Here is a 17,143-nt window from a genome sequence, read left to right on the forward strand (position 1 = left end):
GCTAAATTGCCAAGGTTGGTCTTTAATTTGTGATCCTCCCAACTCAGCCTTCAGCTCCCTGGGATTACTGGTATGTGCCATCACACCCAAATTCTTTAGATTTTTCTATAAACAAGTTCTCATCACCTGTGAACAGTTTTACATCTTCCTGTCTCTAGCTTCATCCTTTTAGTTCTGTTCCTGTCTAACTGCCCTCATTAGAACCTCAAGTATAATGTTAAATATAAGAGGAAAAGGGGGGAAAGTATTCAATCTTTCACCATTAAGTATGATTTTATCCATGGGTATTTTCTAGATGCCCTTTATCAGGCCCTTTAATATAGCCAAAGAAATTCCATTTTGTCCCTAATATGTTTAGTGTTTTTAATAACAAAGACTATTAAAGAGTTTTGTCATACAAGTTTTCTGCATCTATTGATATGACTCCACATACCTTTAAGATTTGGACACAATCAGAGCTAATTCCATACTTAAGCAACTTAATGTTAATTTGTTTTATTCTGTCAGTGAGACTATTATTCAATGCAACTACTGCTTTTACTTTAAAATACAATATACTAGTAAATGGGATAGATTTTGGCCCCCAAGGCCAAAATAAAAGGCATAGGCCCAGACTCAAAGAAACTCCAAGAAGTCAAATTTTAAAGAAAAAAAAATTAAATAGATAATAGGAAATCTAAATATCAGGAAGGGTGGAAGAGGAGAGGTAATAAAAACATATTAACTCAATAGTCATAGGCTGCAGGAGAATTAAATCCACATAGATGAAGCAGCACATAAAAAGCTGCAAAAGTGAGGAAATACATGAGATTCTACATTGCTGATAAGACAGTGTATGCGTCCATGTCTAAAACAAGGAAGGGCTGCACTAGCAAGAGATGACCCTAGAGGGCCAAAGGATTTGTGATGTTACTTCTCTCATTCATTGTAGATGATACAGTCCATTATGAACTGGGACCTGTTGCTGATATAATGTATTTTACTCCTGAAGGAAAAATAAAAAATATACAGAATTTTATATCATAAAAATATAAATTCACATACTTTACACAGACCTCTTGCTTGTTTCTCTCTGCCTCACCAATATACTCTGCATTTTAATCTCCCACCTAAGAGCTAGTTGTTAACAAGTCTTTGACTACAGCACATTATTTGCTTTCTTCTTTTTCTCTACATACTAACTTTGTCATTATCAAAAATTGAGAAATATTACTAACCTATTGCCACTTGGATACTGTACTACAATGTCATGGTCTTCATCAATACCACAAACAGTTCCAGTTGTAGTTAAAGTCTCAAACATTCCATCAGTCCATCCTCCATGACCATGTTGCAAAGACTGTACAATTTCTAGGTCAAGATCTATATTTACCAGGTCACCAATCTGCAATCCTCCAGGATTCCTGTTGCCATTTTGCTCACCTATAATTTCAGAGGTAATTTAAAAAAGAAAAGGGGAAAAGAAATTCAACACCATGCAACTGCATTTTGTATGTATGTGATTACTAATTCAATCTCTTGCTATAGCTCTATTCCAACTTTTTTTTTCTTTAATCATTTGGTAGTTTTTTCTTTCTAGGAATCTGTCCATTTGAACTACTTTATCCATTTGTTGGCCAACATATTAGTCTTATTATTTCCTTACAATCTTTTATTTTATGGAATAAGTATCTTATTTCTGATACAAAGTAACTGTGTGTTTCTGTGTGTGTGTGTGTGTGTGTGTGTATATGATGTGTGATGATCAAATCAGGGTAATCAACATACACATCAACCTAAACATTTATCCTTTTTTTGTGGTAAGATGATTCAAAATTCTCTCTTCTAGCTATTTTGAAATATACAACAAATTATCAACTATAGTCACCCTACTGTGCTACAGAACACTAGAACTTATTCCTAACTCTAATTTTATACCCATAGCCAACCTCCCTCACAACTGCATTACATTTTTTTAGGGGGTGGGGAGTACCAGGGATTGAACTCAGGGCACTTAACCACTGAGCCACATCCCCAGCCATATTTTATTTAGAGACAGGGTCTCGCTGAGTTGGTTAGTGCCTTGATTTTGCTGAGGCTGGCTTTGAACTCGCAATCCTCCTGCCTCAGCCGCCCAAGACAATGGAATTACAGGTGTAACTGTGCCCAGCCACAACTGCATTACTTTTAAACAAGAAAAACATCTAGATATTTTAGTTCTAGATTTCATCTAATCTTAAAATGTTTTAAAAATTCACTTTAAGTATGAGATTCTAGAACCGGGAGTTTTAAAAACAGAAAGAAAAAAAACAAACATCAGACTTCAAAAACTAATAATTTAGGAAAGGAAAGTAACTCCAAAGGCAGAGCACTTGCCTAGCACGCACAGTCCCAGCACCATAAAAACGAACAAACAAAAAATTGTAATGTGATGGCTTACTAACAGGTAAACGAGCAAGAGTAGACTCTATAAAGGGCTATATCACCTATATCAGAACACAACATTCTGGGTGTTGAAAATATTCACTTTTCTGCCTGGGTGACTTATTGACTATCACTGCACCAAAGCAAAAGTACCCAGAAAATATAAAAAAAAAAAAAACCTGGGTTTGTTTTTGTTTTTTTTCCTCTGAAATGCTTAGTATTATTTTTTGAACAAGGAGATCTTGTGATTTTTGCCTAAAGAACATTTTTTTTTTTTTTACATCTCAAAACTCATTCCCTGGATTTTCGAAGTTCTCAAAGACATTTTGATCATAAAACACTATGCATAATGGAACCAAAACATACATTGATTCTGCCTTTTTATTTTGAAGGCAAGAAAAAAGTTTCTGAAAATAAAAGAAATTAATGAGCTCATCAAAAATATAAGTATTTGTATACATTTCCCTTTTTTAAAAATGTAAGGTGTGCTACAAGAAAATGGCACTTTTTCACAAAAAGGCAAGTCAATGGTTTGGAAAGAGGAAAATATAGTTCAAATGAGAAAGGAAAGCATTCAGAGACTAAATATTTAATAAGAAGAGAACTGTAAATGTCAATTCTGGTAACACTAAAGAATCTATAAAATGAAAGTAGTTTGGGTTTTCAAATTTTAGTGACACATGACATATTCACTGTATTAATCTCGGAGCAACTCCTTTTTTTTTTTTTAGTTGTAGATGGACACAATACCTTTATTTTATTCATTTTTATTTTTATGTGATGCTGAGAATTGAACCCAGTGCCTCACACATGTAAGGCAACCATTCTACCACTGAGCTACAACCCCAGCCCATGGAGCAACTCTTAATATTACACTTTTACAGAAACTGTGTAAGGAATTTATAATCACTAAATTCTATTCTATTTGTCAAATTCTATTCTCAACAGAGCACAAGATACAACATTGATGCAATCTAATGCAAAGATTTTCAATGATATAAATTTATATTAAAAGATAAATTTTTCAAATATAAATTATGACATAAAGAGTATATCAATTCTCAAGACATGACAAATCTTTCTGGGCCTAAAGAAATCATTTAAAAAATGAACAAATGCTTTAAAACTAAAATAAAATTAAAGAAGTGTTTTTCTAAGTATCTGTAATGGAAATTAATTTGCTTAAAGTCTAACTTCTGATTTTATGAACTCTGACAAATTATTTTGAAATCTTCTCTAATTCGCTAACTCACCTAGCACAGGGCAATGATCTCTGTAGAAAGAACCTCCTTTGGCATCTTGAACACACTTCAGATCAGACTAAGAAGGAAAAGAAAAAACAGAAAATCACCTATGAAAATATGTGATACCTGAAACGGACAAAATATGGCATACCTGAAACAGACAAAAATTTCAGACCACAGGTACCACAGAAGAGTAGCTCTAGGTTGGTTAACAAGCACACTGAACACTGCTTTCAAAAACACCTATAAAAATTATAAACTTGATCTTCAGATACTTTCAAGATACTTTATTAACTTTTAGCTTTCTAATTTTAAAGATCAAAGTGAAAACTGAATCATCAACACTGTATTTCAAAAATACACACCCAAATAAGAACTATTAACAAATACCTGGTATTTGAAATGTGCGTAACACGTTCAACTTTAAAGATACTTTTACCAAAAACAAACCAAAATTTTTATCTCATTTGACACTGCCAATTACTTATGTAGTAAGTAAGGAAAGTGAGGACAAGAAGTAGAAGCAATTAACTACATAGCAGTACAAAGTAGGAAAAGATGATACCAAATCCATTTCTTTGATTCCTTGTCTTCTTAATTTTCCTATTTACTTCAATGTTAATCCTTACTTCACCATAACTTGGTTAGCTGAATGAAGTTCCTTACCACTTACTTTTTTTTACTTTTTTTTTTTTTTGTAGTTGTAGATGGGACAGAATGCCTTTATTTTATTTGTTTATTTTTATGTGGTACTGAGGATTGAACCCAGTGCTTCATGCATGCTAGGCAAGCACTCTGCCACTGAACTACAGCCCCAGCTCACCACTTATCTTTTATAAGAAAAAAAATATTAAGCAATCTGAATGGGTATGCACCTGAGGTACAATAAAAAGTACACTGTGCATGAATAGATACAGCATAATAAATTCAATTATTATGTATAATTATAATGCAAATTTTAATAAGTATAGAAAATGTGGACTTAGAAGAGCAATCCTGGGTGTTACTGTGAAAATTTAGAAGCAAATTTATGCCTAATAGTACTAGCATATAGAAAAGGTGATAAGTATCTTATTCCATTAAAGAACGGAAGCTCCTTTATATATATATCAACCCCTACTGTGCCCCCCCCCACCCACACACACAACCCAACTCTCTTATAGCTTCTTTTACACCAGATCTTTAAATGGCACTCAATCCTGGCTAAAGTGACATAGAGATCAGATTGTTTTAATGTGATATTTTAACACAGCAATTCCACTTCTAGGAATCTATCCTAAGGGAACATATGCAAAATGTTCAAAGAAGTATACAAGGATGTTTACTGACACCCTGCTAAAGCAATAGCAGGAGGAAGATACCCAACAACAGAAATATCATTAAATAAATAATGGTATAATTTTTAAAGGAACTACTACTCAGTCCTCAATCAATACTACTTATTTAGTACCTGAGCACAAATAGCACAAAAGTTTTCATCTGAAGCAATTAATAATCAGACTCCTACAAAAATTCACAGTTTAAAAACTGGGAGAAGCATAAAGATAATGAAAAGCTAGAAATAGATGATATATTCAATGATATAACTTGGCAAATAAAGTATTTGTGTAAATTCACATAGCTGACTTTTATATATAAATAAAATATACTAAGGGAATAATGGATATTTTTCTCATTTCCTAATGAGAAACCCAAGGCAGTAAAAATAAAATTTTAAAAATTCTTTGGTGCTAGGCATATAACTTAGTAGTAATGCTCTTGCTTAGCATGTACAAGACTCTGGGTTTGATCCCCAGCACCAAAAAAAAAAAAAAAAAAAAAAAAAAAAAAAATTCTTTGAAGGGAAATGCATTCAAAATTAAAAAGGATATGAAAAGCCAGGCCTGGTGGCACATGCCTGTAATCTTAACTACTCAATAGGCTGAGGCAGGCAGGAAGATTGCATATTCAAGGCCAGACTGGGCAACTTAGTAAGGCCCTGCCTCAAAATAAAAAATAAACAGCCAAGTTGTAGCTCGGTGATAACATGCCCCTGGGTTCAATCCCCACTACCAAAAAGAAAAGAGAAAAAAAAAAGCTATGAAAAATATTAAAATCCAGCATTAATTAAACACTTTAAAATTAAATATCTAAGTCAATGTATGAACAAAGGTCCATGAATTACAGAACTACAGGGCAATCCACTGAATAAATCTCCCTTATTCTCCTGAGCATTTAGGTAATTCTAGGTGTTTCTCAGTTGTTTTTAATTGTCAACTCTATACTTTTTAAAAATACAGGAAAAAATTCTTAAAAATAATTTCAACACTTACCGTAATTAATATTTTTATCAGCTACCAGATCACAGAATACAAATATACTATAAAACTTCATTCTAATACTGTTTTCCAGGTCTATGCCAAGGATTAGTCTTACAGATTATTTTAAATCATTTTTATATAAATCTCCAAAATGCAGAAAAATATCTTTTTGATAAATTTTAGTAAATACCCATAAATTTACATTAAGAAAGGATCAATCTACATGATCAATATATAGTCAGGTACCCAAACTGAGGGCAAACATCATATTTACTATTCAATAGTTTAGACAAACACAGTAAAAATGCAAAGGTCTTGCAAATTTATTAAATTCTCACTTTACAGAATTCCTTCTTATTGTGTATTCATGAATCACATGACCATATTACAACAGAAGGGAATGAGAAAGAAGCACAAGGACTACTATTTCCCTCTTTCACTCTTCTAAATTTAATCTGTTGTGTAACTTTGCTACTTACCATGCCCTCAAAGCCAACTCTGTAGAGGTTCTTAGCACCATTATCCCAGAGAACATACGCTGCACTATGTGGGCTTGATGCACTCCAGTCTTGGATTTCCGTTACCTAACCAAAGTTTTGGAGAAAAGAACTTTTTAAAAGGGGTGAAAAGACATTAATTCTTTTAGTTGTTATATTTAAATCTTGAAAACTGTTTCCCCTATCAACTGTATAACATGATCATAAAAAATACTTATTTTCCAAATATGTCACTTCTATCAAGATAATTATTAAAAACATTTTTCCGTAATTAGAAGATAATTCCCTAACTGATGTAGAAATTTTAAGTCGGAGGCTTAGTGATTACAGTAATAGATTATCAGAAAATAATTTCACAAAAAATTCAAGATTTTTACCTTCTTAAAAGGCTTCTTTTAAGAACTGTATATTCCTCTTCTTTTATTTATTTATATGTGATGCTGAGAACCAAACCCAAGGCCTCCCACATGCTAGGAAAGCTCTCTACCACTGAGTCACAACCTCAGCCCAAGAACAGTATATTCTTTTAAGCCAATTACTCAATATGAAAACTTAAATGTTTGACAAAATATCCAAACTGATTTATGATGAACCTGCTCTCTGGTTAGCTAAAAAACTGACAAGCACAAAGTTCTAAAAGAACCTCAGTAGCAATGTTAAAAAAGAACTTGAGCTGCTTTCTTCTGCAGCAGTATCCCTCATCTGACACAAATAAGCGGGCCAGCAAAAGTAAAACAGAGTCCCTATAATGGAAACCCAGACACCATCTACATGCTCCCCATCCAAACAAACTGATTCTTAAACTTACTTAATTAAAATACAAACACAAACACACAGGAGTTGCCATTACTTATGGCCCTAGAATCTAGTACACAAAAAATGATATACAGCAAGCACCAAACTTGGGCATTCTCAAGTATATCAGTCTACAGTAGGTGGTTGTATGTATACACATTTCAGGCTACTTTTCTCCATTTTGACATAAACAGCAACCTTGCCTAAATTTAAAAACAAACCATTACTTTTTTTCTACATGCTGGAGTCAAACCCAGAGCTTCTCACAAGCTAGGCAAGTATCCAACCACTGAGTTACCATCCAAGGCATATTATTATTTTAAATAAAATATATAATGACCTTTCTTTGTTGCTTAGTACTAAAGATATAGTTTGGGCTAGGCACAGTGGCTGGCCATGCCTATTAATCCCAGCAGTTGAGAATCACAAGTTCAAGGCCAGCTTGGGCAACTTAATGAAACCCAGTCTCAAAATAAAAAACAATAAGATCTGAGGATATAGTATAGTGGTAGAGCACCCCTGAGTTCAATTACCAATACCACAAGAAACGGAAAAAGGGAAGGGATGAAAAAGAGAAAAACAAAGTTATTTTGTAAACTAGGTATTTAATAATACTTTTGTAGAAATAAAATGTTTTATGTTTAAGATCTAATGAGTCATTTGAGAAACCCTTTAAATTATTAGTGAAACCATTTATTCCTTTAAAGTTTAAAATATATTATAGATTATAAAAATGTAACATATGTAGGGGCTAGGATGTAGTTCAGTGGTAGAGCAAATGCTTGAGTCCGAGGTTCAACACGTGTGTAATGTAAACTTTAAAGAATAAAAACAAGAAATTGATACCCACACAATTATTACTCAGTCTAAGGGGGAGGGGGAACATGACCAGTTCTTTTCTTTTTTTTTGTTTAGAATTTTTTTTAATTTTTAGTTATAAACACAATACCTTTATTTTGTTTATTTTTTTTTATGTGGTGCCAAGGATCCAAACCAGTGCCTCCCACATGCTAGGCAAGCATTCTACTACTGAGCCACAACCAGAGCCCTTACCAGTATTTTTCACGTCTTCTTAGGACATTTCATCAATTCTATTCTCCTGCTTCCCAATATCCTTAGAGTCCATTTGCTTTGCTTCATGATTGTGCTTTATCATTTTGCTCAATTAACCATTTTATAATCTTTCATAACATTGTTTCATGAAATATGTAATCTTTAGCAAAACAAAATTCCTCCTAATATACTCTGATTCTACTTCATTGTTTAAAAAAAATGTACTTTCTTAAATAAGTCTGAATTTTTTATAGAAGGTACAAAAATTATTTGACTACCTTAAAAAAAGACATTTTTTATTTTAATCAAATTCACATTAAATTTCAAATTAGTTGGTGTATAAACAAGTTCGTTAGTCAATTCTGAATCATTAAATGAAATTCTTACATTAGTTAATAGATGATGTGACTTATTACTGACAGAAACAAAGCTGAAGGCATAAAAAAATTAGCTATTTTTTAACTTCCTATTCTGATTAAAAAATAATACAGAAATGGCTGCTAAAATCATTTTAAGTTGCTGAGAAACTCTATAATAAGGATCAACATTACTACTATACCCATTAATAATACATAATCAGACTTTATATGCCCCCAATATGATGCAACAGAAAATACATAGTATCATTGTGAGTTACACATGCCAAATAAAACTGAACCTGAATTTAGTTAAGCCTCTAGACCTAACAATTAATTTATAGGAAATACAAGGATTTAAAGAACATAATATAAATAATCAACCAATCAAATATAAAGAACCCTGTTTCTTAAAACAAATAAATGGCACTTTTTCTTTAAAAAAAAACTAATAATTGTTGGGTGTTGAATGCATGGGAATTTGTTATATTATTCTTTCTACTCTGGTAAAGTGTTTTAAAAAGAAAGAAATATGATCTTATGTCTCTATATTAAACACTTAATAGATATATATCCAAAAAGATCTACAAAACAGGGGCTGGAGTCATGACTCAGTGGTACAGTGCTTGCCTAGCACCTGTGAGGCACTGGGTTTTAATCCTTAGCACTACATAAAAATAAGTAAAATGAAGGCATTGTGTCCATCTACAACTAAAAAAGAAAAAAATAATAAAAATAAAAGATTTATAATGGGCTGGGGTTGTGGCTCTGTGGTAGAGCACTCACCTAGCATGGGTGAGGCCCTGGGTTCAATCCTCATCGCCACGTACAAATAAATAAAATAAAGGTATTAAAAAAAAAAAGACTTATAAAACAAAAATTGCCTTACAGTATTAACATGGGTAGTAGTATTTAAGAACACCTTTAAGGGGCTGGGGATGTGGCTCAAGCGATGGCACGCTCGCCTGGCATGCATGGGGCGCTGTGTTCGATCCTCAGCACCACATAAAAATAAAATAAAGACGTCGTTTTCACCGAAAACTAAAAAAATAAAAATAAAAAATTTTAAAAAAACACCTTTAAAGAACAGTCAACAGAGGTTCGGGATTTAGGGCTGTAGCAGAATGTCTGACTAATATACATGAGGATCTAGATTCAATTTCTAGCACTATAAAAACAAAAACACACAATTAATGTGAGGTATAGCAGGCAATAGGGATAAAACAATCAGCACTGAAGAGAAAGTGGGCTGTTAATTTTCATTCACACACACAGGCAAGAAAAGTCAAACCATAAAAATTAAAACTGGTCTTCAAACATATACCTAAATAATGATACCCAGAAGATTTTTTTATTATATGAAGTTTCCACTCAGAGTCACATGTACAAGATGATTTCACTTATTATTCTTTATTTTGTTTTTAAAATGCAACAAGTGTTAAATCATAACAAACCAAAAATGTAATATTGATGACTCAAAAACCTCAAAAATGACTTACTTTTTATCCCCCCCCAAAAGAATGCCAACATAGCAAAACCCCAAAAAGTTTATGTGGTTTCAAACGTTAATAGTAACCGCCTTCAAAAGCCAATTAAAAATTTTTAAAAAAAGATTTCCAAGTCCCTAACCACACAATTAAGTGTGGGGAAGAATACAAAGTCACTGTTCAGAAGGAAAAAAAAAAAAAAGCATTAAAAATTTACTTCTCAGGCAGTCTTTCCCAAAGAAGTTACTAGGATGTGTGCTCTACCAAAACAAAACAGCAAGCTAAATAATAAGATGATATAATAGGGGTATTAAAAAAAAAAAAAGGGGCTGGGGATGTGGCTCAAGCAGTAGCGCGCTCGCCTGGCATGTGTGCGGCCCGGGTTCGATCCTCAGCACCACATACAAAGATGTTGTGTCCGCCAAAAAAAAAAAAAACCTAAAAAAATAAATATTAAAATTCTCTCTCTCTCTCTCTCCTCTCTCACTCTCTTAAAAAAAAAAAAAAAAAAAAAACCACAAGAGCCAAGAGCAATGGGGATAAGAAAAATAGTATAATGAAACAGTCATTATTACTATATGTATGTATGTGACTGTATGACCAATGTGATTCTACAATATGTATATTCAGAAAAGTGAGAAATTATATCCCATCTATGTATGATACATCAAAGTATATAAGTGCATTCTACTCTCATGTATAACTAATTAAAAAAAAAAAGAGCCAAGCGCAATGGCACACATCTGTAATCCCAGCAGCTCTGGAGGCTGAGACAGGAGGATCACAAAGCCCGGCGCAGCAAAAGCAAGGTGCTAAGCAACTCATTGAGACCCTGTCTCTACATAAAAATACAAAATAGGGCTGTGGATGTGGCTCAGCAGTTGAGTGCCCCTGAGTTCAATCCATAGTACCCCCACCCCCCCACACACAAACACACACACAAAAAACCCATGAGATACAGTCAGGAAAAGGGATATCAAAGGGAGTGTCAAAGATGACTGCTGGACACCAGGCATAAAGGTAACACATCCATCCAGATTGTAGCCATGTCCAGACAAATTGAAGGTTTTTACTATCAAGAGTCCCACTGCCACCATACTATTTACTGACCTAAGAACATACTGCCCAAGTGAGCCTTATCCACATCTCAAGTGCACTTGGCTTGTTTGGACTATTATAAAGACATTTCCACTTGCCACCATTCCCTAAGCAATGAAATCTCTCACCTACATCCCTCTCTGCTCTCCAGTGAATATTCTGCTTTAACCTACTCCTAAAACTCAGGTGGGCTATAGTATGGCTTAGGAAAAAAAAATACATAGCAACCCATTTTCTTTGAAAATATTCCTGCCTGATGCCCAGCAGCTAGCCCTTCTTTGCTGCCTGATGTTCTGACTATGTTGAGCACTATGTTCCCAGGATTTATGAATGACTTTGCCCACCGACTGCCCCAAAAGGACTCTCTTATAAATCTCTTATAACTCTCATGACACTGGGGCACAACAGGTTATGCAGACTATTCAGTTCATATTCTCCTGGGAGCCTATATCTAAAAGGAGTAGTCCTGCCGTGTCCTTACAACAGCTAGATTTATGCTTGCTACATGGTTTTTCAAAACTCAAATATCAATTATTGTAGGGTACAACACAAAATGAAAAAGGGAAAAAAACACAAGAGAATGATGAACACAAATTAAGTATATTGGTTACCCTAGGACAGGGGTGTTGTAAATGGGATAAGGCTTTTAAAGGTATTTATTCTACTTCTTAATCTGTATACTGAGGCAAAAGTGTTCATTTTACCACTACTCCTTAAGTTTTCATGTACATTGATACATAAGAATGGTATATGTGATGCAGGACTGTTATAAATGTTATAGAGGCTGTTCAGCACCAAGGTGCCTTGATGAGGAAGAGCACAGATAGAGCCTCATGTCCAGTCAGAAATTCATTTGCTATGACCTATGCACTGGGGCAGAGTTGTTCCTGTCCCCACCCCAAAGGGGTGCCCTACCTCTCTCTACCACTGATTTACCAAGCATGTCCCCTTGGCAATCCAACCATCCAAAAGTCAAGACTTTTCCAAATTCACATTGCTCTATTTTCTTTTAAAAGCAATAATTCTCAAACTTGAGTATGTATACAAATTACCTAGGGATCTTGTTAAAATACAAACCCTAGTTTAGAAAGTCTGGGAAATAGATGAATTACAATTACCTATCATATTTCTAACAAGCTGTCAGGCGACACTCATGCTGCTATCTACATACCATACTACATTTACAAGAATTTAGATTGTTTTGTTCTCTCTCGGTCCAAACTAGAATATAAACTTAAGGCAGGTAGGAACATTGTCTGCTTATTACTGCAGCCCCGATGCCTGCAACAGAAACCTGTCCATAGTAAGTATTCAATAGTTTCTTGAATTAAAAAGTGTTTCCTTTTTTATTTTAATAAAATACATGTCTGATGTCCAAGTATTAAAGAGACATATTATTTTAAATGAAAATAATAAAACTACTCTGAATTTAGAAAATTATATGAAAAAAATGTTTAAAAATCTGAAACTCAAAAGCATGTACAAAGCACCAAGTCTGTTCAAAAGAGGCTTCCAAATTCCTGTGAAGTTTCTCAGAAAGTTTTTAAAATCATTCTTCAACGCTATAGACAATTTTTTCAAAAAGGTAACAATGCAACTGATGTGGTTGACACCTAAGTCTCAAATGTGAAATGCTACTCATTTTAATACATCTAGCACAACACAGAACATACTCAATAATATTTGCTAACTAAATGGAACCAAAGAATGAATATCAGACAAAGGAACATGAAATCCAAAATATATACAACCAACAACTCACTTACCCAAACATCCCTAGTATTCCACCCCAGCTGACCAGGCTATACAAAACTCCCTTTAAAATAACTGCCATGACTGACCCCAGGCAGCCCCGCCTCTGTGTGCCCTGAAAGGAGTAACAGAAGCCAATAGAGGGGATAACCAAGTAGCTGCCTACTGTCTGGTATGTAGCTCAGTGGTAAAGTGCCTGCCTAGCATGGCGAGGCCTTCGATGCCTAGCCACTTTCTTTTTTATTTTTTAAAGAAAAAAGGAGGAGCTGGGGCTGTAGCTCAGTAGTAGTAGAGCGCTTGCTTACCATGTGTTAGGCACTAGGTTCGATACTCAGCACCACATAGAAATAAATAAAGGTATTATGTCTATCTACAACTAAAAAATTTATTTAAAAAAAAAGAAAGAAAGAAAAAGGAGCTGCCAATTGCCCCTAAGGAATAGGCCTTTGAGGAAATGGAATATAAAACACTTCTTTCTTTCTTTCCCTGTCTCTCCCTCCCTCCCTTCCTTTTTTTCATTTATTCATTCTCTCTTTCCCCTTCCACGTCCCTCTCTCTTTCCAGTACTAGGGATCAAATCCAGGGCCTCACACATGCTAGACAAACACTCTAGCATTGAGCTCCCCACCTCCAGCCCCTCAAATGAAGTTTTAACAATAGAAAGTCAAGAACATGAGATCCCCTTAGGGAGAATGGCCCAAAATGGAATGTTCAGAAAGGCATTCTGGGCAACAAAATAGCGATATGAAGCCTCAAAGAAAAAGGTAAAACCTAGTTAGGCAGAATCCCAACAACTCAGAAAGCTGAAAGGGGAGGATTATAAGTTATAGGCCAGCTTCAGCAACTTTGAAAGACCCTAAGCAACTTTGTGAGACCCTGTCTCAAAATAAAAAAATAAAAAAGGCTAAGGAGGTGGCATAGTGGTAAAGTATCTCTGGGTTCAATTCCCAGTACCAAAATAATAACAATAATAATATTAACAATAATAATAATAATAAACACTGGTCTGCTATAAAAAAATAGTAGAAATAAAAGGCAAAAGCTATATAACAACCTTCTCAAGGAATACCAATACTTACAAAAGAGCAGGAACAATCTGTTCTCTTCCAGAAAAAAAAGAAATAATTTTAAAAGTTGTTACTGAATATTCTAGAAATGCATAACAAATTCAGAAAAATGCTGTACCTTTCCCCTACGCCCATTTCCTCCATCTTGATCTTCCCACTGCCAGTCCACTCCTCGTACCACTCTGGCACCTGCAAAGATTCCTCTGGCTGTAATCTTCTTAGATTTTCTACGAGACTCTAACAAAACCCTAAAAATAAAGGTATTTATTTAAATTTATATAAAAATGGGTAATAATTTATACATAAAAGGACTTACACAGGTATAAAGTGTATTATACTCCTTAAGATAAAGCTACATTATCCATTTTACAAATGTAGAAATGTGAATCTCAAAAAAGCTAAATAGCAGGGCACTGTGGCACACGCCTATAATCCTGGCAATTCAGGAGGCTGAGGCAGCGATCATGAGTTCAAAGCCAGCCTTAGCAAAAGTGAGGTGCTAAGCAACTCCATGAGACCCTGTCTCTAAATAAAATACAAAACAGGGGTGAGGATGTGGCTAAGTGACTGAGTGCCCCTGAGTTCAATCCCCGGTACTCCCTCCCTCCCAAAAAGAAGCTAAATAATTTGCCCAGGTATACAAAAGTTAAAAAGGAAATGGAATCAAAATATGAATCCAGTATAATCACTTTAGAGTAACACTATACTCTTCACTGTTTTACAGGTGACAAATAAATTCCTCTACAGCAGCCATACAAATAAATAAGGGCCTAAGATAGGCAGCACTACAATGACAAATGGTAAACAGTTCTTTGCCTCAGACTTCATAAGACAACAGCTGGTGGTAGAACTTTGGTCAACTCGTCCGTCAACTTTTGGTCAACCCACTGTCTAAAGGGTACACATCTGCTTCAGTCATTGTTGCCAAGAACAAATATAAGCCTAGTGTTGACAGTCTTTTGGGTGTGTGTGTGTTTTAAGAATCCATAAAAGATTAGCAATCATTTAAAAATTTACAGTAATAATTTAAAAAAATTTTAGTATATGCCAGTAAAAAAACATCTGTGACCTGGATTTGACCTATGCTAAACTGTCTCCAAAATGGTGTATACTTATAGAAGATTATGGACCTTGAAAAAATTTTGCACTACGTGGACCAGCTTGTTTCTCCAAGGCCATCTATCTCTTATTCTTCTATACCCTTCTCATTCATATACTCAGAAAAGTTTGGGGATTTTTTTTATTATTTTCTATTCATTTTTGGAATATCTTTATTTTAATTATAAGCAAAAGACAAAAATAACTTGTTCAGAATTACTCAGTTAATAAAGGACAGAATCACAATTTGCACTGGGAAGATTTGACTGAAAAACTGATTTACTGCCAGGCCCGGTGGCATATACCTGTAATTCCAGCAACTCAGGAGGCTGAGGCAGAAGAATCGAAAGTTTGAAATCAACCTCAGCAAATTAGTGAGACGCTAAGCAACTTAGACAGATCCTGCCTTAAAATCTAAAAAAGTCGGGAGGCAGGGCCTTAGAGATGTAACTTAGGGGTAAAGCACCCCTGGGTTCAATCCCCAGTACCCCCGCCCCAAAAAAAGGATCAATTTATCTATTCCTCCTTCTAGCTGTCTTTCTATCATTGGCTGTGTTCTTGCTCCTAGTCATTATCTATAACTACATAAGAAAATTCCATCACTATTAACACCCTACGCATTGCTTCTAAGATATCTAATACGCATCTCTACCATAGTCTAAAATAACATGTGATAATTATTGTTGATCTATTATTTCCTTTAAATTGTAAACTCCTTAAAAATACTGCATCTTATTTACATTCAAATCTTCACAAAAATAGTAGTCATATGGTCTTAATATATGCCTAATAACTCAATCAATGGGCCTTAGGGCTCATAACAATTGGAATAGAAAGCATAGTGAGAAAAAAATAATCAGTCTCTTTGGATTGCCTTTGAATTTCCAAATAACAAGTGATGTCAAATCTCTATGTTAGAGAATTAATAACTATCTCAGAAAAACATACAGTTCCACCTTCATAGAGTTTTCCTCTCACGTTTCAGCAAACCCAGTCATGTTTACCCTGTTATTTGCTACCTACTTATATTAAATCAGCTGTCAGAAGTTATTTCCTAATCCTGTTTTTAAAGCTAACTAATAGTCACAATAAGGAGCCACAATGGGAAAAAAAAATTGTTTCCCCTACCGTTCACTTCCTGGTGTAGTAATTCTGTAAAATCGATGCCTTAAATGGTGTTTATCTCCATGATAACAAACTGTGCACAAATCATAATTTGTACACTCTGCACATTTCCATCGAATGCCAATGATTGGTTGTTGGCGACAGGTGTCACACATAGTTCCATCATGCTTGATGCCTATTAAAACAAAGATACATACTTATATTACTTACAAATACTTATTTGCATATTATTCCCAAGTGGAAAAATTAATACATCATTTTACAAGGTATTTTAATCAAGTAAGGAGAAACACCACTTATACCACATAGTTTCAAGATAAGAGAACTAAAATATTTGGGATGGGCTTGTGGCTCAGAAGTACAGCACTCGTCTCACATTTACAAGACCCTGGGTTCGATCCTCAGCACCACATATAAGTAAGTAAATAAATAAATAAATAAATAAATGTATTGTGTCCAACTACAACTAAAAAATAAATATTTTTAAGAGAGATCTAAAATATGTTAATTGGTACAAATTACAAACTAAATATGTTTTTTTCTTTCCCATTCATTAGGAAGAACACAATTCAGGGTTCAATCCCCAAGACTGCAAAAAACAATAAGAATTCCAGTTTTTCTACAGTAAAACTTACCCTCTGACCCATAAACTGAAACTGAGATTCAATTCAGAGAAAGAAGGAAGAATCCTTTACCACCATATACAGACTACAATACTCAAAAATCTTTAGAATCTCAAACTACTCTCCAGATAAACAAATACCACAAAAGAAAAGACAATTTCATTCTCATGATATGGAAACAAATTATCAATTTAAGCGTTTACCTATAGGGGATTTTTTTCTGCCAGAAAACAAATTCTAGAAAA

General features: G+C 34.3%; 1 protein-coding gene across 1 annotated transcript in view; it reads right to left on the reverse strand.

The window, feature by feature from the left end:
• Nucleotides 1-17,143, reverse strand: part of Mib1 (MIB E3 ubiquitin protein ligase 1) — a 129,754-nt gene that overhangs the window by 89,074 nt on the left and 23,537 nt on the right. The window contains exons 2-6 of the mRNA XM_046433889.2: nt 16,279-16,450; nt 14,171-14,300; nt 6,427-6,531; nt 3,657-3,723; nt 1,218-1,422 (exon numbers count right to left, since the gene is read on the reverse strand). Of these exons, the coding sequence (XP_046289845.1) occupies nt 1,218-1,422; nt 3,657-3,723; nt 6,427-6,531; nt 14,171-14,300; nt 16,279-16,450 (679 nt within the window). The remainder of the gene's footprint in view (nt 1-1,217; nt 1,423-3,656; nt 3,724-6,426; nt 6,532-14,170; nt 14,301-16,278; nt 16,451-17,143) is intronic.

The sequence above is a fragment of the Marmota monax genome, unplaced genomic scaffold, assembly GCF_021218885.2.
Source record: "Marmota monax isolate L192 unplaced genomic scaffold, Marmota_monax_Labrador192_F-V1.1 WCK01_AAM20220418_F8-fsc00126, whole genome shotgun sequence".
NCBI classification, from domain to species: Eukaryota; Metazoa; Chordata; class Mammalia; order Rodentia; family Sciuridae; genus Marmota; species Marmota monax.